The 23,404-nt window shown below is 35.7% G+C and overlaps 1 protein-coding gene across 2 annotated transcripts in view; it reads right to left on the reverse strand.

The window, feature by feature from the left end:
- The window catches only part of PHF14 (PHD finger protein 14), a 210,522-nt gene that overhangs the window by 134,001 nt on the left and 53,117 nt on the right, over window positions 1–23,404 (reverse strand). For both annotated transcript variants that reach the window (XM_006834249.1, XM_006834248.1), the window contains 7 exons: window positions 21,980–22,091; window positions 15,180–15,317; window positions 6,044–6,190; window positions 5,145–5,415; window positions 4,743–4,849; window positions 3,193–3,288; window positions 828–931 (listed from right to left, as the gene is read on the reverse strand). In XM_006834249.1, coding sequence (XP_006834312.1) covers window positions 828–931; window positions 3,193–3,288; window positions 4,743–4,849; window positions 5,145–5,415; window positions 6,044–6,190; window positions 15,180–15,317; window positions 21,980–22,091 — 975 coding nt within the window. The remainder of the gene's footprint in view (window positions 1–827; window positions 932–3,192; window positions 3,289–4,742; window positions 4,850–5,144; window positions 5,416–6,043; window positions 6,191–15,179; window positions 15,318–21,979; window positions 22,092–23,404) is intronic.

Consider the following 23,404-nt stretch of genomic DNA (forward strand, 5'->3'; position numbering starts at 1 on the left):
TTATATATATATATATATATATGCATATATTTGAAGGAGCTTCAAAAAGTTCAGGGAAAAATGGAATTAAAAGATAATGGAATTTTCCCACAAACTTTTTGAAGCCCATTCATGCATGTACAAATATATCATGATTTCTAAACTTATTTCACTTAATCAATATAATACTACATGAAAAAAAATGAGATTCTAATGTATTTGGATATGGACAGAAGTCTTGACTATGTAAAATTATTATAGTGGTTAACAGTGTAAGAATATTGAACTAAAAACTAAAGAACACAAGTACTTCTGGAAACAGAATTAGTACAACTGAGAGTGGAGAGTGAAAAAAAAATATATAGACAGACTCAAATTTAAACCTTCTCCTTCATTGCCCACCATGTACAACAGACCCATCTCTACTTTAAAACAGACAAAACTCTTAACTGACTCAAGTAAAATAAAATACTTTTTTTTTTTTTTTGTCTATTAAGTTGTTTTCATTATTTATGAGAAGAATCATCCATATTAAATGACTGTCCCATTCCCCAACAAGGACTGTTGACTTTCATGGAGCTTCTGTAGTTATATTCTGTTCCTTAAAGAATACAAAAGTCATTCATATTATCATTACAAGAGATACACAAAATCAGTCTATCATTCAACAAGGAAAGCATCTTCGGTAAAGTTACTAATATAAATGAACTTCAAATGCATTTAACTAAAATTTTGATATGGATATAATTGTTCTTAAATATTTAAAGTATCTTATTACTAATAAGTATTAGCTAACACTAGACAACATTATTCTATCATTGCTCAGTATATTATAATTCATTACTTGCCTATAAAGTACTGCTGGAAGAGTAGATGTCTTTTGAGTGCCTCCTTCTTTTTTACTTGGTTTCCTCTCTTTCGGTGCTCGCAAAATGGCCGGTATGTTCAACTTCTATTGATTTGAACAAAATGCAGTATGTATAGTTTTAAGGAAGAAATGTAAAGTAACATTTTCCTCTATTTGCCACTTGAGCCAACTAAGTATGCTAAGATTCTGAGGGAAAAAAAAGCTGCTTTTGCAGATATTACACTGGCAAAAATTATTACAATGAGTTTATCTCATAGTTATTTCTATTAGAAGCCTATAATTCTAAATGTTCATCAGTTTTCAATGGAACGCTAAGACATTACGAAAATTAAACTTCTATTTCAGCTTTTAAAAAAGTGAAAAACCAGGACAAGTGCTTCAGATGTAAAGAAGGAAAAAAAAAAAAAAAAAAAGCACAGTACACTTAACAAAAAGCATTAAAGCTGTTTATTTTCCTCAACATCCCTGCTACGTTGGTGCTCCATAGGTTAATTAGAAAAATTATCTTATTGGACCAAGCTCTCCACAAAGCCCACAGATTCTCTTTGGGGTTTTACTAATCTGTAGTATGCTAGCTTCTCAGACAGCAACCATCTATCAAAGTCATTTCTCAGTGGCCCTGTAGGCCAGCATCTGTTCAACCAACTGGAAAAAAGTGCCATGCAAGCGATACAAGTGAATTCTACTTCTGCTGTGTATTTTACATTTGCACAAGGATATTGTGAGCCTCTGTTAAAAGCCATTTAATAAATGAAAATGCCCTTTTATAGTAGAGAATATTTTATACTACACAGGAGATCACTCTGAGATAAATCTGCAAACCAAGTTAAAAAATAATGCTAGCTTGTCAAATAACCAATAAAAGACTTGAATTCAACATTAACAATTCTAAATATAAAGCATAAAACATCATATTCTTCTAAAATTTCATCAACAAAATGAAAAAAGAGGCTAGGGTATATTATGCCATATGTGACTACTCATTCATGCCTCTTAAAATTCATTATAATTTAGACCATATAAACCATTGTTCACAAAAGAAGTATCCTCAAAGGTAGCATAATATAACACAAATCATTAATTATTATTTCCTAAAATAACATAGCGTAGTGGTTACGAATCGGGCTGTGAACCTTAAGGTCAGCGGTTCGAAACTACCAGCTGCTCCGCGGGAGAAAGATGAGGCTTTCTACTCCCGTAAAGATTTATACCCTTGGAAACCCTGTACAGGGTCGCTATGGGTCGGAACCGACTCGACGGCACATAACAACAACAACAACAAAATAACATACATGCATGAATTGTATAATGAATTTCACTCTGTAAAGCTCTCCAACTAGTACAATTAAAACTATCAGTACTATGTCCTAACCTATGAAATGATCCCTCACAAATTAAAGCAGATGGCAATTAAAGGACCCTTTAAAAATGTAACTAAAATTTTTGAATATATTCTTAATATATGAATTATAAAGGAAGCTTCAGAAAGTTCCTGGAATAATTCCATTATCTATTACTTCTATTTCCCAAGAAACTTTTTGAAGCCCCTATGAATGCAGAGAATTCTGAAAAGAGCACTCAAAGAAATCCTTTTGGCAAAGATTCTTGTTTTCAACACCAAGAACTTTAACATGTTAAAAATGTTCAAGTAATTTTTTCATGATTACAATAAACAGCTACTATTGAAAGGAGCTCTGGTAGCGTAGTGGTTACGAATCGGGCTGCGAACCTTAAGGTAAGCGGTTTGAAACTACCAGGTGCTCCGCGGGAGAAAGATGAGGCTTTCTACTCCCGTAAAGATTTACACCCTCAGAAACCCTATACAGGGTCGCTATGGGTCGGAACCGACTCGATGGCACATAACAACAACATTGAAAGGGAAAAACTATAACATTAAAGTTTCAAAATCTTTCTCTTACAGCTCAAAACGAAATCAACTTGTAAACAAATCTCTCAAGTTTGCAAAAGAAGAGGACAGGAAAAAAACATGGCTGGGACTCTAAAACTGCTAAATGAAAAAAGGAAGAATGTAGTAGGAGTAACTCATGCTTCATCTGTTAGTTTCATCACAAATGACAGGTCAATCAATTTGAGCAAATGAAAAAATTTTGCAAACAAGACAGCAGTTAAAATAACCAAATTAAGCTACACAGGTTCTCAGTAGTCCACTTACAATGCCCTAAATGTATTGCAGGCAAAAATCATTATCCCCAGAGGATTAGTTGGCACTGATCTGCTAACAGAATTCTTTAGTTAGCAAAGTGACAGTTGTATCAGAAATCTGGTCTTTGAAAATTACATTGAGAGCAAGAAAAGGAAGAAATAGCTATTGGAAAGAAACTAACCTGCCCTGTGATTCTTCCTAGCAAGGCCCATATTCCTTGCCCTTCACTTCGAAGTTTTCCATTCAGATTTTGTAGTTCTTCTAAAGATTCACAAAGCTACAAAGTAAATAAGTCACATTAGTAAACTTGATTAAAATGTGTAGGAAAATATGTGAAAATTTAAATAATACATCAATAAATGTTCAAAAATGTCTACACTTATATTCTAGTTAACTTGAACACATTCAACTCACAATAACACTGAGAATAAGGCTATACATTTATTTAGCAGCACCAATAAAATGTAAGCTGCTACCAGCTGTATGTATTTTCAGTATTTATAATGATATACTTAAATATTCTTTACCCTTTACCATATAATTTTATATACATTTCATTAATTAATCCTTTGGACTCTACAAAGATATATTTCCATAGTTTTTACAATGAGAATACTAAGGACACAGATTTTATAAATTGGCCAAGATCACAGAACTAGAGTACTGAACCTAATTATAGTACTATTTTCACTATCATTTAGCTGATTATAGAAACATATTTCCTACTTACATTTTTACAACTTAAAATGTTTTCCAACAGTAAGTCAGCATCAGTGTTATAAGCTCACCTTATTTATTATGTGACATTTTAGCCACATCTTGTTGTTTTATGTATCTTTTTTTTAATTGCTGCTGCTAAGGGCCACAGAGTTGGTTCAAATTCACAGTGACCTTGTGTAGGAGTTCCAAAACTGTGAATCTTTCTCCCATGAGCAGCTGCTGTAGCTGACAGATTCAAACTGCTGACTTTGCAGTTAGCAGCCCAATGCATAAACCACTACACTACCAGAGTTCCTTTTTGTTTTCTTTTTATCTCATCCCTCATTATTAGAATGAAGCAGTTCAATGTAAATTTAAATTCACTATCTTTTTTTAATAAAAAATAACAATAAAATTAAATTCCAGATGAAAACAATAGTTTAAAAATAAATTTCTAAGTTTCCCACAAACTTAGAAAAAGCAGTTCTATAGTACTGTGCACTGGTTAGAAATAAAGACTATCATCTGACTGTTCGGCTTAAACCCAAGCTGTATGACCCGACTACCTACACGGTGGTGTGGTGGTTGTGTGGTGTTGAGTCAGTTCCAACTCACAGCAATCCTGTATAGGGTTTCCGAGGCTGTAAATCTTTATAGAAATGATTGGTAGATTCAATACGCCAATTTTGCGGTTAGTAGCCCAGCTCATAATCCATTCTGATACCAGGGCTCCTAAACTACCTATATGAGGCTGGGCAAATTACCTAAATTCTTTAGGACTCAAGAGTAACAGCCTTAACCCATAGCATAAAGTTGAAGTGAGAATTAAGTTAACACATGTAATATGCTCAGAATGGTACCAAGTACACAGAAAGTGCCCAGGGAGTGTTAGTGATAATAATGAGAAACAGGGCAGAGGGACAGTTGGGAAGGTTCTAAAAGCTAAAGGAGTCTTTCAAAATGAAACATAATAAAATCAGAAAATAAATTATCAATAGAATGTTATATCAGATTGTTTTACAGCCAACTCACCTTATTATATTCTACATGAAGCTTTTCTTGTTCATTCTCTAATTTATCCTTTATAGTCTTTTGTTCAGCCATATTTTCCTGAATTTGAATCATGCGCATATTTCTCTCTATTTAAATTAAATATCCAATTTTACTTAGTAGAAAGTAAAAGCTAATATACAAAATACACAAAGAAGGAAGCTAGTCATACATATAACCACATGCATAAACATACATTATTTCAAACTCTATTCACAGATACATGAATCTAACATTTATGAAATCCCACAGCATATTAGGAAAATGAATATGCTTTTACTTGATAAATGTAGCATGCCTAATACATTTTTTAAAACTAACAGTATATCAAACATTTTCATTAGAAATTGTTCTAATTGAGAACGTCTAAATGTCTATACTGACCAAAATAATAATTCACAAAATCAGCAGTGAGAGCTGGTTGCTTATGCTTTCTCCTTCCATCCACACTAGAACTGGTATCTGAATTGTCCACTGGGAAGATATCTGTACTGATACCCATTAGTTCTGCTTTCCGCATCAGTTTACGAATGGCTGAAGCACTACTAGTGAGTGGTCTGGGCAGTTTTTCCCTTGGAACCCAGGCCTGTGGCCTAGTAGATCGAGCTAGTTCTGCTTTGGCACGATATTGTTGAAGTCGGGCATTGATCCTTGCCTATAAAATATATGTAACAAATGTTAAAAGGCATTAAAATGGAACAAACACGTTCTAATGATTTTACTTTCAATCTCAGAGATAGCAAATATAACTAAAATCCTATCATGAAGACCAATTATATTTATTCACAGTACTTAAGGTATACTATATAATTACAGGGTTATAATAAACTATGTCCTAACCTATGATCAGAATTTTGAAAAACAAATTTGATTAACCTCAAGTTTTTCAATAACTGCATGAGTCCCCATAAATTTACTGAATTTATAGAAAACAATTTAATAACAGGCAAACTAAGCAAATCTTTTATGTAACCGAACATGAGAATAAGCTGATAAAAGATGTAGTCAACATCTTACATTGATAGAAATAGTCCACTAAGTTATATATTTTTTAATATATTTGTAAACATGCTTTATAAATGCCTGCTCTGTTGGCTGGATAAAAAATACTGTATTTAGCCAAAAACTATATTCACCATCTACACTAAGAACAGTTTATTTTCTGGGTTACTAACTGAATTGCATAATTATACTTTATGTGCTACTGACAGATATGCAGGGGTGCTGAAATGTATTACTCTAAAGGAAAACAGAACCTAACAGTCTGCACATGAGTCCCATACCTGTGCTTCTGGTGACAGCTGTTTCTCTCTCTCTTGCAAAGACATTTTACAATAGGATTGTAGAGCCAAGTAATTTTTTCTCTTCCATTTTCTGTCTAACCTATCTGCGTGTTGCTTACAATATGCAAAAAATGGATCTGCTATATCCTAAATCAAAAAAGGAGGGGAAAGAAAAGGTGAACATTTTTACTCCAAAGGGTCATCATAAATCTAATATAAAAGGAAAAGTAATTCCTTCTAAAGAATCTCCTATAGTGATGCCTATTTCTATAACAAATTTTAAGAATAACTTTTACACATATTGATATAGACTGCTGCTTTAGAAACATAGCCCTTGATGTTACTGTCAAATTACCAACATTTTTTTTTTCATTAAAACATCTTCTAGATCTAAAGATATTAGAATCAGGTCTTATGTATTATTTAGAGTAGTTGCATAGTATCACACTTTATCAAAAACAAATAATTTATAAAGATATAGGTAGAAGTCCCTGCATAGTGCAAATGGTTAAGCACTCGACTACTAACCGAAGATTAACAGTTGAAACACACCCAGAAGCTCCTTGAAAGAGAGGCCTGGCAGTGTGCTTTGGAAAACTCACAGCTTTGAAGCCTACGAAGCCACACTGAGTTAGGATCAACTCCATAACAACTAACAAGAAAGTATAAAGCTATCTGCGATGTGATGATCACATGAGAAACAGTCTATTCTTTAGGTATGTTCTAGGGAGGAGAAATAGATACACTATCCATACTGTTCTTTCTAAAATATGTTAAAGGGATCTCTTAGTGAGGTTTTGAAACCCAAAAAGAAATGGTCTTATGAACAAGATGAAAAAGATGATATATAGAGAAATAGTTTTTAGGATCTAACATGTCCTTAAAATTAAAAAACAAAATTCATATGAGGCTAGTATAATATCCACAGTTGTCACAGTATTATAGCACTCTGGATAAAATCAGAGATATTTTGAAATATAAAACCTGGATAGAAATCCAGAGTGTACCATTTGCTAGCTTCGTTTACTAGTATGACTTCAAACAAGGCTCACTGTGCCTGTTGTTGTTGTTATGTACCGTGGAGTCAGTTCCGACTCATAGCGACCCTGTACAGGGTTTCCGAGGCTGTAAATCTTTATGGGAGCAGAAAGCCTCATCTTTCTCCAGTGGAGAAGCTGGTAGTTTTGAACTGCTGTCCCTGAGGTTCGTAGCCCAATTCATAACCACTACGCTACCAGAGCTCCTTTACTGTGCCTGTTAGCTCAATAGTTTATAATAACTAAGAAAGGTTTAATAACTTTCTCACATCGTTATTAGGTAAAAATACGAAAATACAGGAAGGAGATTGCATTAACACAAACACAGCTGACTTCTCAAGACATGCATTAAATCACAGGGAGAGATGATACTAAGTAGAAATAAAAATTATATTGAGCCTCAAAATACCAGTCTAGGCAGGTATTTTATTGTTTTTAAAGTAGGTAAGATTGAAAATGAAATAGGATTTATGCTTGTAGAGGTCAGTTTGTTGTTGTTGTTAAGTGCCATCGAGTCAATTCCAACTCACAGCGACCCTGTATAGGGTTTCCAAGGAGCAGCTGGTGAGCTTGAACCACCGACCTTGTGGTTCAAACCAACTTTGCAGTCCAGAGCATTAACCCACAGAGCCACACCAGGACTTAGTGAGTTTAGTTCACATGAAAACAAGGGCTTTAGTGACTAATTGGGATTGTCACAATTATAAAGGTAGAAATTTTATAGCAAAAAGGGGTGAGTGGTTGATCTTACAGTCCCCGAGCAGAGGACCCTGGGACCATCAAGGGAGAAGAGCGGTGTGGGACCCTACCCAGAGAAGCATTGATGCCAGAGATGGAGGCAAATATGATGACATGGAGAGACAGCAGCTGAGGACTTTAGACTCATGGAGGCAGTGGGATGTGTGCTGGTGGCCAGGGGACAAGCTTGCAGGGTGTGCAATTTAGCTATTTGAATGACTGCATATTCCTCAGTGTTTTGGTGCACATCCCCCGCCTCCCCCCCAAAAAAAGAAAAAAAAACACAGAGGGAATAGAAGCAAATACTGTTGAATGATGCAGCATGCAGGGGATTGTAATCATTGCAATGAAATGAATCGGATTGTAATCATTGCAATGAAATGATCAGGATAGGATAGGATGAGTGTAAAACTTATGTTCCCCATGTAAACTATCACTCAATTAACAATAAAGACAAAAAACAAACAAACAGAGGGACTAGAAAAAAATACTGTTGAATGGTGATACACAGAGGAGATTGTAATCAATGCAATGAAACAATGGTGTACGCTATCACTCTATTCAAAGTAAAAACTTTTTTTTTAAAAAAACCAATGCACAGAATAATAATAAAAAAATTTAAAAAAAAACAAGGATTCTGACTAGGAGTTCTGATACAAGCTACAACATGATTGAAAGTATTACCCTGTGAATTAAGTAGGTCAAATACAAAAGGATAAATAATTTGTTTCATTTACATGAACTATGTAGAATTGTAAAATGCATAAACACCGAAGCACGGGTAGGAAGGAGAAATAAGAAGATATTACTTGAGGGACACTGAGTTTCTGTTAAGGGTAATGAAAAAACCTGGAAACAAACAGTGGTTATGATGCCTTGAAACATTTACCTGCTTAGAGAAATTGTGATGGTCAATATAAAGTATTGACTTAGATAAGTCATGATTCACAGTGGTTTGACAGATACTGTATAATCATCCTCCACTCTGTTACCTGATGTGAACAGCCACTCAGTTGGAAGAGGAGGGTACAGATATAGATATTCTAGGAAAACTCTCTTTATCCTGCATTCATCTTGTCATCATCTGACATTTGGCTCTTGGCGTATGAGACAGTAGCCTATCACTTGACCTGCAGTTCTTAAGTTGGTCAACTCTTATAAGCACGTGAGGCAGGAGAAGTCTTCCGCCTGCAACCTGACCCATGGATTTGACCCACAACTGATGAGCAATTTACTTGAAATAAATCTCTCTCTATGGATTTCTATAAACACTTCACTGATTTTGCTTCTCTAAAGTACCTAGTCTAAGACAGAAATGGAGCTGTACGAATGTTTCTCAAGGCGTTTGCATTTAAAACCCTTGCCTTAGACCTACATGAATCATAATCTTCAGAGATGAGCTTCATAAATCTCTAAGTGGAAACCCCCTTAAAGTGAATCTGATGATAATCAGGCAGAGGTTAAAGACATATCATACTTACTTTCTAAGATACTGGGTCAACTACTGAATTTCTCTGGTTTTAAATTCATAAAACTGATACTAATAGAACTCATTTTACATTGTACAACAGTAGAACCCACCTCAGAAGTAAGGGTTAAATGAGAATGTATGTAAAAAAGGCCTAGCACTAAGTCTAGCACATGACAGACATTCAGAAAAATGGTTTTCCCTTTTCACTTGGAGTAGGAAGGATCTTGAAAGGCCTTTCTATGTTCTTCCAAGTTTTACATGATGTGTGTGGCCTTCTGTTCGCTCCTTCCTCCTCTCTCACTGGACCTCGTTTCTAACTCTGCCCCAGCCACACTGCTCTCTCCTAGCTCAGGGATTTGTATATACTATTCTCTCTTTCCTCAAATATCTACATGCTCCCCCACCACTTTCCTCACTTATATTCACAAATGTTACCTTATTAAAGAGCCCTTCTCTGACCTCCCCATATAAATTACCATTACTCGATACCTGTTTGTTGTTAAGTGCTGCTGCATCAGTTCTGACTCATTTGTTGTTGTTGTTGTTGTTGTTAAAAGCCATCAAGTCAGTACTGACTCACAGCGACCCTGTGTAGGGCTTTCGAGGAGCAACGGGTGAGCTTGAACCTCCAACCTTGCAGTTCAAACCGACTTTGCAGTCCAGCACATTAACCCATAGTACCACACCAAGACTCCTCCCTACACCTCTAATACACTATCCTGATCTATATTTCTTCATAGTAATAACCACCACATACTTTTTACTTTTTCATTATGTAGCCATTCCCCATTTGCCTCTCTAATGTTAGTTTCCTTCTTCTTGTTGTTAAGTGCTTTCAAGTCATTCCAACTCATGTCGATCTTGTATAGGGTTTCCAAGGAATAGCTGACCTTGTGGTTCAACTGATCTTGCAGTTCAGTGTTTTATCCTATAGTGCCACACCAGGACTCCTTAATTCCCTTTGGTTGGCTGGTTGTTATGTGCCGTGGAGTCGGTTCCGACTCACAGCAACCCTACATAGGGTTTCTGAGGCTATAAATCTTTACAGAAGCAAAAAGCCTCATCTTTCTCCCGTAGAACACATGGCAGTTTCAAACTGCTAACCGTGAGATTAGCAGCCCAATTCGTAATCACTATGCTACCAGAGCTCCTTTAACAACACATAATTGTCTGTTTCATACACTTCTATATCTACAGTGTTACAATGTCTGACAGGTCAAACTACCTACTAAATAAACATGACATGACATTTATAACCTTTAAAGGGTTAAAAATAAGAGAGAGAAGCTCAGAAAGTCCAGCTGAAGTCTGACTCTTCCAGGGTTCTATGTAAGAAGGAAGTCATGGATTTAACTGTCCCACCTAACTATGTATCAATTTGGTAGGGACATGATTCTCAGAGGCTTGGCATATAATTTATAATTTGGCAGTTATATAATTATCAATAAATTTAAGGGGATTAGGGTGGGAAGCAAGTCACGGGCCTGATTTGATATAAGGGGCGTTTCCTGGCATGTGGCCTGCATCATCTTTTATCTTACAATAGGTAAAGGAGAGAGAAACAAGGAAAGAGAGGAAGAACTGACTACCACCAAGAACCAGGAACCAAGAGTATACTTTGGGCATGGAGTCCTTGCACTGAGAACCTCCTAGGCCCAGGGAAAGATTAATACCAAGAAACATGGAATCTAATAAGCACTGGACTCCTGGGTGTTGAAAGGAGACAAACCTTCCTATAGAGGTTTGCTTACCCTAAGAAAGCAAGCTTCCCCTAGATCCAGCACTCTAAATTCAGACGTTCAGCCACATAAACTGTGATGGAATAAATTTCTATTTGCTAAAGCCTCCTACTTGTGGTATTTCTATCATAGCAGCACTAGATAACTGTTCATGAAAAATATGAATGCCTTGAATCACAATGAGGAACACATTTGCTCTCTTTTCTCTTTCCCAACCTTTCTTTTACTATCTGAACACATGAGCCATTAAAAAGGAATCCAGTTTAATGATCAGAGCTCAACTAGAAGAAGAGGAAAAAAGAATAATCTGATACAATTTGATGAACTTGACCTGCACCTATGGATGCAGTAACTCAAAAGAGGGAACAAATCTTTACAGCAAGAATCATTCCCACCCCCTCCACATACAGAGTAGACAGGGATGGGCAACTTGGACATTGGCTACCCAAAATGGGGTAGGGGAGGCTACAAAGGCAAGAAGTGACTGGCTTACAAGCTTTCAAGAGGGAGCCTAGATCTAGAGGGCGCAGAGGAAGGTAGAATCTCCACTGAGTAGTATTCAATCTGTCTGGGTGGGGATGATGAAAGGAGCTAGGGACAGGTCTCTGGTGGTACAATAGTGAGTAATTGTTTTCAGGACTGACTGTGAGGGTTGGAAATGTAAAGGTAGATGTTTTGTAGCAAAAGGAGGGGAGTGATTGACTTTGTAGTCTAGGAGTGGAGGCCCTGGAACCATCAAGGGAGAAGAGTGGAGTGCAGGGCCCTACCCAGAGAAACAGTGACACCAGAGATGGAGAGGGGCTGTGTGTTGATGACTTGGGGGCAGGCTTGCAGGATATACCCTTTGGTTGGTTGATGATGCATGGAGGGGATTGTAACCATGGCAATGAAACAATATACGATAGGATGAATGTAAAGCTAATGTTCTCCCATGTAAACTATCACATAATTCACAATAAAATATTAATTTAAAAAAAAAAAGAACCCACTTTAATAAATATGGTGGTAGTGGTGGTTGGGTGCTGTCCAGTAGGATCGAACTCACAATGACCCTTTATAGGGTTTCTGAAGCTCTAAGTTTTTACAAGAGCAGAAAGCCTCGCCTTTCTCTCACGCAGCAGCAGATGAATTCTAACTACTACTACTATAGTAAGCTGCCAAACTGCTTAACCCACTGTGCCACCTGGCTCCTTATTTTAATAGACATTAAAAAAAAAAAAAAAAGCTTTCTAGAGTGTCATATAAAATTGAAACAGAAGACAAAATATGCCCCAATGAAGATAGAGTCCCCACTGAATAGTTTTCATCTTGTCTAGATGGATCTGGTATAAAGAGATGATGATAAGATTCGTATGATTCTATAGTGAATAATTATTATCATGACTGTAATTGCGACTGTCACAATTGTAAAGGTAGATGTTTTGTAACAAAAATGGGGGAGTAGTTAATCTTACAGTCCAGAAACAGGGGACTCGAGGACCATCAAGGGAAAAGAGCAAAAGTGTTATGTGAGACCCTATCCAGAGAAGCAGCAATACCAGACATGGGGCAGAGATGGGAACATGGAGAGAGGGAGCAGCTGAGGACTCTAGATTCATGGGAAGAGGGACTAAGAGCTGGTGGCCAGGAGGCAGACTTGCAGAATATGCCCTTTGGTGATGTAAATTATTATATATGCCTGAGTGTTTAAAAAAACAAAAAGCTAAAATGAATAGAGAGAAATACTGTTAACTAATGGTACATGGAGGGGATTATAACCATAGTAATGAAACAAAGTGTATGATTTGTTGAATGTACAACTGATTATCTGCCCTTAAACTTTTTCTCAATTCACAATAAAAAACTTAAAAAAAAAAAGCACCAAAACACTAGATCTGTTTTAACTAAAAATTTTTGTTTTGATTAACATGTTACATGAAACCTAATCTACATAACTATGACCAGGTAGAAATAGTTAAGATCCTCATTTTAACAGAATCATTACTGACAAAAGCAAACCCCATTGATATTCACTCATATAAAGTCTTGGGTTTTGAAACATTGTTTATAAACTTCTATACTTCTCTAATTTTATAAATGTTTATAACAACAAACAAAGAATATATGTAAAATTTTAAATGGTCCCCCTTCCCTTAAAAAATTCTTAAAAGGTAGCAAGTTCTGGGAGGAGAGGCTGGAGGGGGGAATCATATTTTAATATTCCAGCACCTAGGATTTCTATCTAATCAAACAAGGAAGGCAGGATGGCAAGGAAGAAGCCTCTTTACATTTTGAGCTTTGACATCACAAATAGCTGCAAAGACCCTTTCTGATGACAAAGGTCAAAATTTTCCATAGTAAAGTATTAGCCAAACCTACAGGATCCCTGATCCAGGGATTCATCTAGGATTTACCTGGTCCTCTGAGTCTTACTTGTATTGTCCCTCTGTATCTCTGATTACCATCTTGAGTTATAACCATGACTAATACTTATGACCCTATTGTTTAACTACACCACTATGACTAATGAAAACACTCAGTGTTGATCCAATATCCTTTATCAATTAATCAAAATAAAACTCCTCTGAATCAGTCTGGAATAAAACAGATACATTTATCAAAAATACAACTGCTACAGCACCCATTTAATCTAAAATTCCCTAAAATACACTCAACAAATTTTCCTCATCAGATTATCTATTTTACTGATTCCCTTGGCTACAAAAGAAATGAGATAAGATCAAAGCCCAATTAATAAACATTTGTTTTCATATGACATTGGAAATTCACTCAGTAAACAAAGAAACATAAAAGAACCTTAAATATTACTATAAAATCATGAATATACAGTGAAAATTACTGAGTAAACACTCACTTACCTGCATATGTAAAGAACTAAAAGAATCAACTGAACCAGCAGCTGTTGTCAACTTTTGCTTTTTATCTCAGCACACCTTAATAAACACCTTCAAAAATTACTGAGGACCCCAGTTAGGAAACTGAATTATGTCACCCAAAAAGTTTGTAGAAATATTCCATTATCTTTTCATTCCACTTTTCACTGAACTTTTTGAAGCCCCTCATATATGTTGAAAATCTTAATATCTATTAACTTGTAAATAAGAACCCTGTTTGGAAATCGGGTTTTCTTTTGTTATATTACTAAAGTCACACCTAAAGAGGGTGGATCCTAAACCTAATCCCTTCTGAGTTATTTTTTCAAAAGCAGAACAGAGATATAGACAGGGAGAAAAAGAAGACAGACAACAGACAGATGCACCTATAAGCCTTAGATCAGAAATGTCAGGGACTGCTGGCAGCTATTAGAAGCTGAAACAGACACATACCTAGAGCCATACCCTAAATTCAGACTTCTAGCTTCCTGAACTGAGAGAAAAACAATTTATATTCTTTAAAGTCACCAACTTCTAATATATCTGTTATGGCATTAGGTTAACTTAGACAATCCCAAAGAGCTTCTATTTCTGTGGGCTATATTTATAGTTCTGCTAAAAGAAATTAAAACAGACATTTTATAAATACTCATCAACTTATTTTAAAATAACAATAATGAACACATTATATGATAACATAAAATATTTTTTTAAATAACTATGATTTACACATACATGCAAAATGAGAGTGGCACTGTTTTACAGTTTTGCAAATCTTTTTTTAACATATCTATATCTGACATAATGGAGGGCATATCAGAATGTACTTTGAAAGTCACTGAGTGCTAAATCTAACCCAATAAATCTAGAGAGAAAATTATGGAATTAAAAATAATCAGAAAGAACAAGATAGTGATATACATACTGCAGGTAGAATAATATTTTATTTAGGAAAAAACAGAGCAAGGATATCAAAATATAATTTCAGAATCTCAGATAAAATATGCTGATATTGTCACACTTTAAAATATTAAAATTATACTTCATTTTATGTATCAAATCACACTATAAAAATTTTAACATGTTGTACAAATGACTAACTTTAATATTGATAAAACTAATTCATAGATATTGTTGACTCTTGAAGTTTTGGACCAGTGATCTAGCTAGACTTTAAACTTTTAAATTTCATTTGTGATGCATACTTGTTGTAGGGCAGAACAGAGGCATAAGAGTGTTCCGAACATGTTCACCACCTCTAGGTTTAAATAAACTTACCTCTTCTGCAGCTGCCTCTGAAAGCAGACCTTCCTTCTGGGCACAAGTCACATGAAAATACGCTCTGCACATCCCTGCATCACAGCTAATGCAAACTCCAGTTCTAGCAAAACGAGGGTCTTCACAGAAGCTACACTCCTACAATAGAATAGCAAGAAAACTCATCAGAGCAAAAATACTTCCACTGCTATCATGCAAAGCACCCAGAAAATATTATGATGGGGTAAACATTTATTAGTTATTCTTTCTATTTAAAGTATTAAGAAAATTTACCTGGAACAACAGAAAAAGAAGAAGAGTATAAAGTATTGGAGGAGGCTATGAAATGTGGGCTAATCATCTCCATGATTAGCAATAAGACCATAAGAATTGGATGATGCGGGTCTACCATTACTGAACATTTTGATTAGAGATACTCTAGAAAAATTCTGATCAAAAGAAGAAACACAGAATAGAAATTGAAATTCTCATGGACTCTAGACTGTCTGGAGTTATGGGGCTAGATGAACCCCTGAGACTATTAGTTGTAGTCCTTGTTAGGTGCCATCAAGTCAGTATGACTGATAGCGACCCTATGCACAACAGAACAAAACACTGCCCGGTCTTGTGCCAACCTCACAACCACTGCTACATTTCAGTCCATTGCTGCTGCCACTGTGCCAATCCATCTCATTGGAGGTCTTCCTCTTTTTCTCTGACCCTCCACTTTAATACACATGATATCCTTCTTCAGGGACTGGTCCCTCCTAATAATACGCCAAAAGTGTGACAGACAAACTGTGGCCATCGTGCCTTCCAAGGAGCATTCTGGCTAGACTTCTTCCAACACAGATTGGTTTGTTCTTTTGACAGTCCATGGTACTTTCAATATTCTCCCGAGACTATTACTGTGAGATAATCTGTAAACCTTAAACCAAAAATATCCCCTGAAGTCTTCTCAAAACCAAACAACAGTTTAGCTAAACGAGCAAAAAGTCTCTGCCTTGAGCATTATGCTCTTTTAAGAATTACCTATATGGGATGAAAGTGACAATAGCAATTCAAAAAAATTGATAGGAATCTTAGGTGGAAGTGAGCTTACGTTAATGTGTGAAAAACAACTTAAAGAACATAATCAATACCACTGAATTCTATCTGTAGAAATGGTTGAATTGCTGTATGTTTTGCTGTGCATATTTTCAACAAAATAAAATTTAAAAAATGAACTGCTTCAGGAAGGCCAATAGCGAATCAATATTTTACCAATGCCAGCAATAAATATAGTTAAAGTCAAGGATTCCTATGAAAAAATAATTCTTCTATATAGTGTTGAAGAAGTCAAATGCCACTGATATAATAATACTAATGGCAGTGGTTGTGGGTAAGTCAGTTCTAACTTACAGCAACCCCGTACAGGGTTTCCAAGGAGCAACAGGTGTGTTAGAACCACCAACTTTACAGTTAATAAGTCCAGCACTTATCCCACAGTACCACACCAGACTTCATTTCTTATACTTTGGACATACTGCCAGAAGGGACCAGTCACTGGAGAAGGCTGTAATGTGTGGTAAGGTGGAGGGTCAGAGAAAAAGAGGAAGACCACCCCAGTGAGATGGATTGGCAAAGTGGCAACATCAATGGGCTCAAGCATGGCAACAATTGTAAGGTTGGTCCAGGACCGGGCAGTGTTTTAGTCCATTGTACATAGGGTCATTATGAGTCAGTACCAACTCAATAGCACCTAACAACAACAATATACATCTAAACATTCACCATTTACCTGAAACCAAAGATGAGAAAGGAAGAAGGGAAAGGAAAGTTAGACTGATGGAAACATAACAAACAAAATAGAAATAGTGAGAATGCTGACAAACTGTGAAAACTGTAAGCACTGTAATAATTTGTATAAAAAATGTTAAATGGGAACTTAATTCACTGTGTAAACTTTCACTTAAAACACAATAAAATGGTAAAAAAAAAAACCCACAACAACAAGAAGCTTAAGCAAAGAAGAATCTAAATGTTCAATAACAGCATGCAAGTAACTAACACAGAAGTACAATCAAGGTCAGAGGGTTTTTACTTCCTTACTTAAAACTAGGTGAAAATAATCTTCTAAGATGAAAAAAACTTGACATGAAGTAGTTTAAATTTTGTTGTTGCTGTTAGGTGCCATCGAGTCGGTACTGACAGACCCTATGCACAACAGAACGAAAGACTGCCTGGTCTTGGGCCAACCTCACAATTGCTGCCACACTTGAGCCCGTTGATGCTGCCATTTTGCCAATCCATCTCGCTGGGGGCATCCTCTTTTTCTCTGACCCTCCACCTTACCAAACATGATATCCTTCTCCAGAGACTGGTCCCTCCTGACAATATGTCCGAAGTATGAGAGACAAAGTTTGGCCATCGTGGCCTTCAAGGAGCACTCTGGTTGCAATTCTAACACAGATCTGTTTGTTCTTTTGGCAGCCCACGGCACTTTCAATATTCCCCTCCAACATCGAAACTCAAAAGCATCAATTATTCTGCTTTCTTCCTTATTCACTGTCCAGCTTTTGCATGTATATGAGATTACTGAAAATACCATGGCTTGGATTAAGCGCACCTTAGTACTCAAGCTGACATCTTTGCTCTTAAACACTTTTAAAAGGTCTTGTGCAGCAGATTTGCCTAATGCAATACATCGTTTGATTTCTTGACATCTACTTCCATGGATGCTGATGAGTAATCTAAGAAGAATGAAATCATTGACAACTTCAATCTTTCTCCGTTGATAAGACTGTTTATTGGTCCAGTGGTGAGAATTTGTATTTTCTTTACATTGAGATGCAATCTATACCGAAGCCTGTGCCCTTTGATCTTCATCAGAAAATATTTTGTCTTCTTTACTTACAGCAAACAAGGTTGTATCATCTGCATATCGCAGGTTGTTAATGAGTTTTCCTTCAATCCTGATGCCACGTTTTTCTTCATATAACCCAGCTTCTCAGATTATTTGCTCAGCATACAGGTTGAATAAGTCTGGTGAAAGAATATAACCCTATCGTACACCTTAATTTTAAACCATCCAGTGTTCCCAATGTTCTGTTCATATAACTGCCTCTTGAGCCAGGTACAGATTCCTCATGAGCACAATTAAGTGTTCAGGAATATTCATACTTCGTAATGCTATCCATTGCTTCTCATGATCCACACAATCAAAAGCCTTTGCATCGTCAATAAAGCACAAGTAAACATCTTTCTGGTATTCTCTGCTTTCAGTCAAGATCCACTGGACATTAGCAATGATATCCCTCATTACATGTCCTCTTCTGAATCTGGCTTGCACCTCTGGAAGTTCTCTGTCAATGTATGCTTGCAGCCACTTCTGTATTACCTTTAATAAAACTTTACTCGCATAGAATATCACAGAGATTGTTCGATGATTTCTTCATTCCATTGGGTCACCTCTTTGGAATGGCACAAATATGGATCTATTCAATCAGGTGTCCAAATAGTTGCCTTCCAAATTTCTTGGCATAGATGAGTGAGTGCCTCCTATGCCGCCTCACTTTCTTGAAAGATTTCAACTTTTATTCCAAAAATTCCTGATGCATTCATTATGCTTTGTCAATTTCTTCAATGCACCTTGGACTTCTTCTTTCAGTATCATTGGCTCTTAACATTTGCTACCTCTTGGAATGGTTTGAACATCAACCATTTCCTTTTGGTACTGTGACTGTGTATATTCCTTCCATCTTCTTTTGATGCAATAATTTGCCCAGAGAATCCTTCATTAATGAAACTCAAGGCTTGAATTCTTACTTCAGTTCCCCCAGCTTGAGAAATCCTGAGCGTTTTCTTCCCTTTTGGTATTATGACTCCAGATCTTTACACATTTTGTTGTAATATTTGACTTTGTCTTCTCGAGCTGACATTTGAAATTTTCTGTTCAGCTCTTGGACCTCCTCATTTCTTCCATTTGCTTTAGCATCTCTATGCTGAAGAGCAACTTTCAGTGTCTTTTCTGACATCCACTTTGATCTTTTCCTTCTTTCTTGTCTTCTGAATGACTTTTTGCTTTCTTCATGTATGATGTTCTTGATATCATCCCACAACTCTTCTGGTCTATGGTCTTTAATGTTTAATGTACCAAATCTATTCTTCAGATTATCTCTAAATTCAGGTGGGATATATTCAAAGTCATATTTTGGTTCTCATGGACTTGTTTTCATTTTCTTCAGCTTCAGTTTGATCTGCATATCAGCAATTGATGGTCTATTCCACAGTCTGCCCCTGGCCTTGTTTTCACTGATGATATGGAGCTTTTCCATCGTCTCTTTCCACAGATGTAGTCAATTTGATATCTGTGTATTCTATCTGTTGAGGTCCATGTGTATAATCATCTCTTATGCTGTCTAAAGAAAGTACTTGAAATGAACAAGCCATTGGTTTTACAGAATTCTATCATGTAATCTCCAGCATCATTTCTATCACCAAGGCCATCTTTTCCAACTACTGATCCTTCCTCTTTGTTTCCAACCTTTGCATTCCAATCTCCACTAATGATCAGTATATCTTGATTGCATGTTTGATCAATTTCAGATTGAAGAAGTTGTTAGAATTCTTCTTTTTCATCTGCACTGGCTTTAGTGGTTGGTGCATAAATTTGAATAATGGTGGTATTAAATGGTCTTCCCTGTAGGTGCATGGATATTATCCTATCAGAGAGAGCATTGTACCTCATGATTGATCTGGACACGTTCTTTTTGACAATGAATGCAACACCACTCCTCTTCAATTTGTCATTTCCAGCATAGTAAACCATCTGATCATCAGGTTAAAAATGGCCAATACCAATCCATTTCAGCTCACTAATGCCTAAGATATCGATGTTTATGCATTCCACTTCATTTTTGACAAATTCCAATTTTCCTAGATTCATACTTCATACATTCCATGTTCCGATTGTCAATGGATGTTTACAGCTGTTTTTCTTCATTTGAGTTGTGCCCCATCAGCAAATGAAGGTCCTCCGGGCTTTAGTCCATTCATGTTATCATGGTCAACTCTCTTTGAGGAGGCAGCCCTTCCTTCCCCAGTCTCATTTTGAGTGTCTTGCAACCTGAGAGGCTCATTTTCCGGCACTATATCTGACAGTGTTTCTCTGCTACTCATAAGGTTTTCAGTGACTAAGTATTTGGAACTAGTTCATCACTCATTCTTCCTAGTCTGCGTTTGTCTGGAAGCTCATCTGAAACCTGTCCACTATGGATGACCCTGCTGGTATTTAAAATAACCATGGCAAAGCTTCCAGAATCATAGCAACTCACAAGCCACCACAGTACAACAAACTGACAGACAAGAGGTGGAGTTTAATTCTTTGGGAGAAATATATTCCTAACTGTATAATAATTTTAAATGCCTCCGCTTACATCAAGCATGGGAAATATGCTATGCTCCCTATTATTTTCTATTTTGACAAAGTTGATAGCAAAATTCTATTTATGAAGCACACCTCTTATTTAGTAACAGGAATATTGCTTTATATGAAAATAGAGTCTGACGATTAGTTTTACCAAAAAAGTATTGCATGACTTCTTTTGCTTTTTTTTAAAAGAAAGTTGTTGGGGTTTTTTTAAGTTTGTTTTTTCCTATATATTTATAACACAAAGTAGGGATAACTGCTGTATAAGATTTCTATATATTTAAGAAAAGCCTTTCAAATTGATTATTTGCTTCTTTAGGATTTGGATAAATTTTGCTAGCATCCAGGAATATAGTAAAAAAGGCAGATATTCTGTTAGCTGAAAATACCTTTGTAAAAATTTCAATAATAAAAATTTCAACAAAAAAATGTATACATTTTATTGAATTATATTGCTATTAAAAATCTCTTGCCTTAGAAAAAATATATAAATAAGGTGGTGGGGTAATTAGGGACCAAAGTAAATACTCTAGATACAATAACAGAAATTGTCAAATGTGTGAATTATCAATATTATAGTCTTTGTGAAAATGTAACTGTTGATGTTAAGCGCTACTGAATAGGTTCCAACCCATAGTGACCCAGTATAGGGTTTCTTGAGTGGCTAGTGAGCTTGAACTGCCAACCTTGAGGTTGAAGCCAACTTTGCAGTCTAGTGCATTAACCCACAGCACCACACCAATACACTATTAATAAATCCCCTATCGTACCTTTAGTAGATTATTGATGTTATTCAAGAGCCTTTCTTCCAAATTTCCCAATAAACAAACAATAAAGAAAAAGGAATCCATCAGTGCCTAATTAACTCTATATTCTTTCAAGGATTTTTCACTGATTATGTGCTTTAATCTAATAACTGGGTGTTTTTATAGTCTACAATCCTAAAGGTTAATCACAAAGTTTTTTGTTTTTTTTTTTAATTACAGCTCTCATAGTCATAAAGATAAAACTAGTCCTTGAGACCTGAATAAAACAAAGAGAGTTTCATGTACTCATTTTCACAATTTTGATAAATTCTAATTCAAAGGGAAAGTCAGAAAATTGTGCTTGTATTTGATCCAACTTATTATAAATAAGGATTTGTCTGATAATTAACTATAAGCCTGGCAAAAAGTTAAGAGCCAGTGAAATCATTTCTCCCACAGATTATTTTAAATTAAAATATAAGGGAGAATTTATATATCACTAGCTTTCTTAGAAAATCCTTGTCAAGAATAAATGATTCTAAGCATTAATTGCGCTATAAATAGTATGATTACTAGTAAGCATTTCTGTATGATGATATTAATACAAATCATGTAAACTACTAAGTAAGTACTTTATTTATTAGATAATAAAAAAACTGTCTCACCTTGGCACCATATTTGGAATAGTTCATTTCCGTCAGAGTTACTGGGCGCAACTTGTCAATATCTCCAAAGGCTACTCCAGGAACATACAGGGCACAAACTATGTGAACCCATCTATAAAGAGAGAAGATATGATTTGCTATCAAACTCTTTTATGCCATTCTCACATGAAAAAGAAATACACAAATCGTATGCCAATTCAAAATATTACATAAAGAATTCTACGTTCAGATCTTAAGACTCTCAAGACTGAAGAGCATTAAGCACAAATCCAATGCTATCATTTAGCTATAGAAAAAACTGGACTGCAATACACAATACTTTTTCTAACAGCTTAGCCAGAACTGAGTTAAATATAATTGTCTTTCACTGAAGATTTGCTGAACTTTACACTTACCTATTATTCTTAAATATTTGCATGAAACTACTATTCAAATGAAACAAAACATAATTTTCATATCCATGGAAAGGCCTTCACATTCTTTATTTTATGTGCTTTGAGAATTAAGGATCCTAGTTTAAGAACAGTAAAGCTGTTACTTAGCAATAATTCAGCAAAAGTGTTCTTCCTTGTTTCTCTTTTCTCAGGTTGTTAAGTAATCTTTAAGGACATATTTTAAAGCAAAAATTTGATGTGCAGCTTGACTTCCTTTCTTCCCAGGTAAAAATGACCAGTAGACTGAACACTCACAGTGTAGGCTGCAGCTTTCCAAAGCCACTGCCCCTGCACAAGCAGAACAGTCTCACTATTTGAATGTATTTTTTCCTGTTTGATTTTGCCCCTAGTTCTTTGTTTCTTTTTTTTAACTTTCTCTTTTTTAAATAAAGATACAGTAACAAAACTGTTGCAAAGCACTGTCATTTTATGTATTCAATAAGCAATGTGTATTTTTTTAATTAAATAAATGCAATGAGATGCCTAAAGAAAAAAAAAAAAAAAAAGACCACTAGAAGACTGTGCAGAACAAAGTTATAATAATATAAAGAAATTTTCACTCATCTCATTTGTTCTTCATAAGACCTACAATTTATATGCCACACAAATAAATATTTTGTAAAGACTGAATGAAGCTGTAACGCTAAAGAATATTCAGAGTTTCAATGCCATAAAAAGTAGAGGGGAAGTTGGTTATAATTTCATTTTTTAAAAACTGCTCTGAAGCTTTTTTTTCTAGTATAGCATGCACAAGATCATTAGATGACTTTGAAATTTAAAAAGTAGATTTCTAACACTTTCATGCTGTTGTTAGGGGCCATCTAGTTGGCACCTGCTCACACTAACCATATGCACAACAGAAATAAAACACTGCCCAGTCCTGTGCTAACCTCACAATCCTTGCTAAATCTAAGCCCATTGCTGCCATCACTGTGTTAATCCATCTCATTGAGGGATCTTCCTCTTTTTCTACAACCCTCCACTCTACCAA

This window comes from Chrysochloris asiatica, unplaced genomic scaffold, assembly GCF_000296735.1.
Source record: "Chrysochloris asiatica unplaced genomic scaffold, ChrAsi1.0 scaffold00010, whole genome shotgun sequence".
In the NCBI taxonomy this organism is placed as follows: domain Eukaryota; kingdom Metazoa; phylum Chordata; class Mammalia; order Afrosoricida; family Chrysochloridae; genus Chrysochloris; species Chrysochloris asiatica.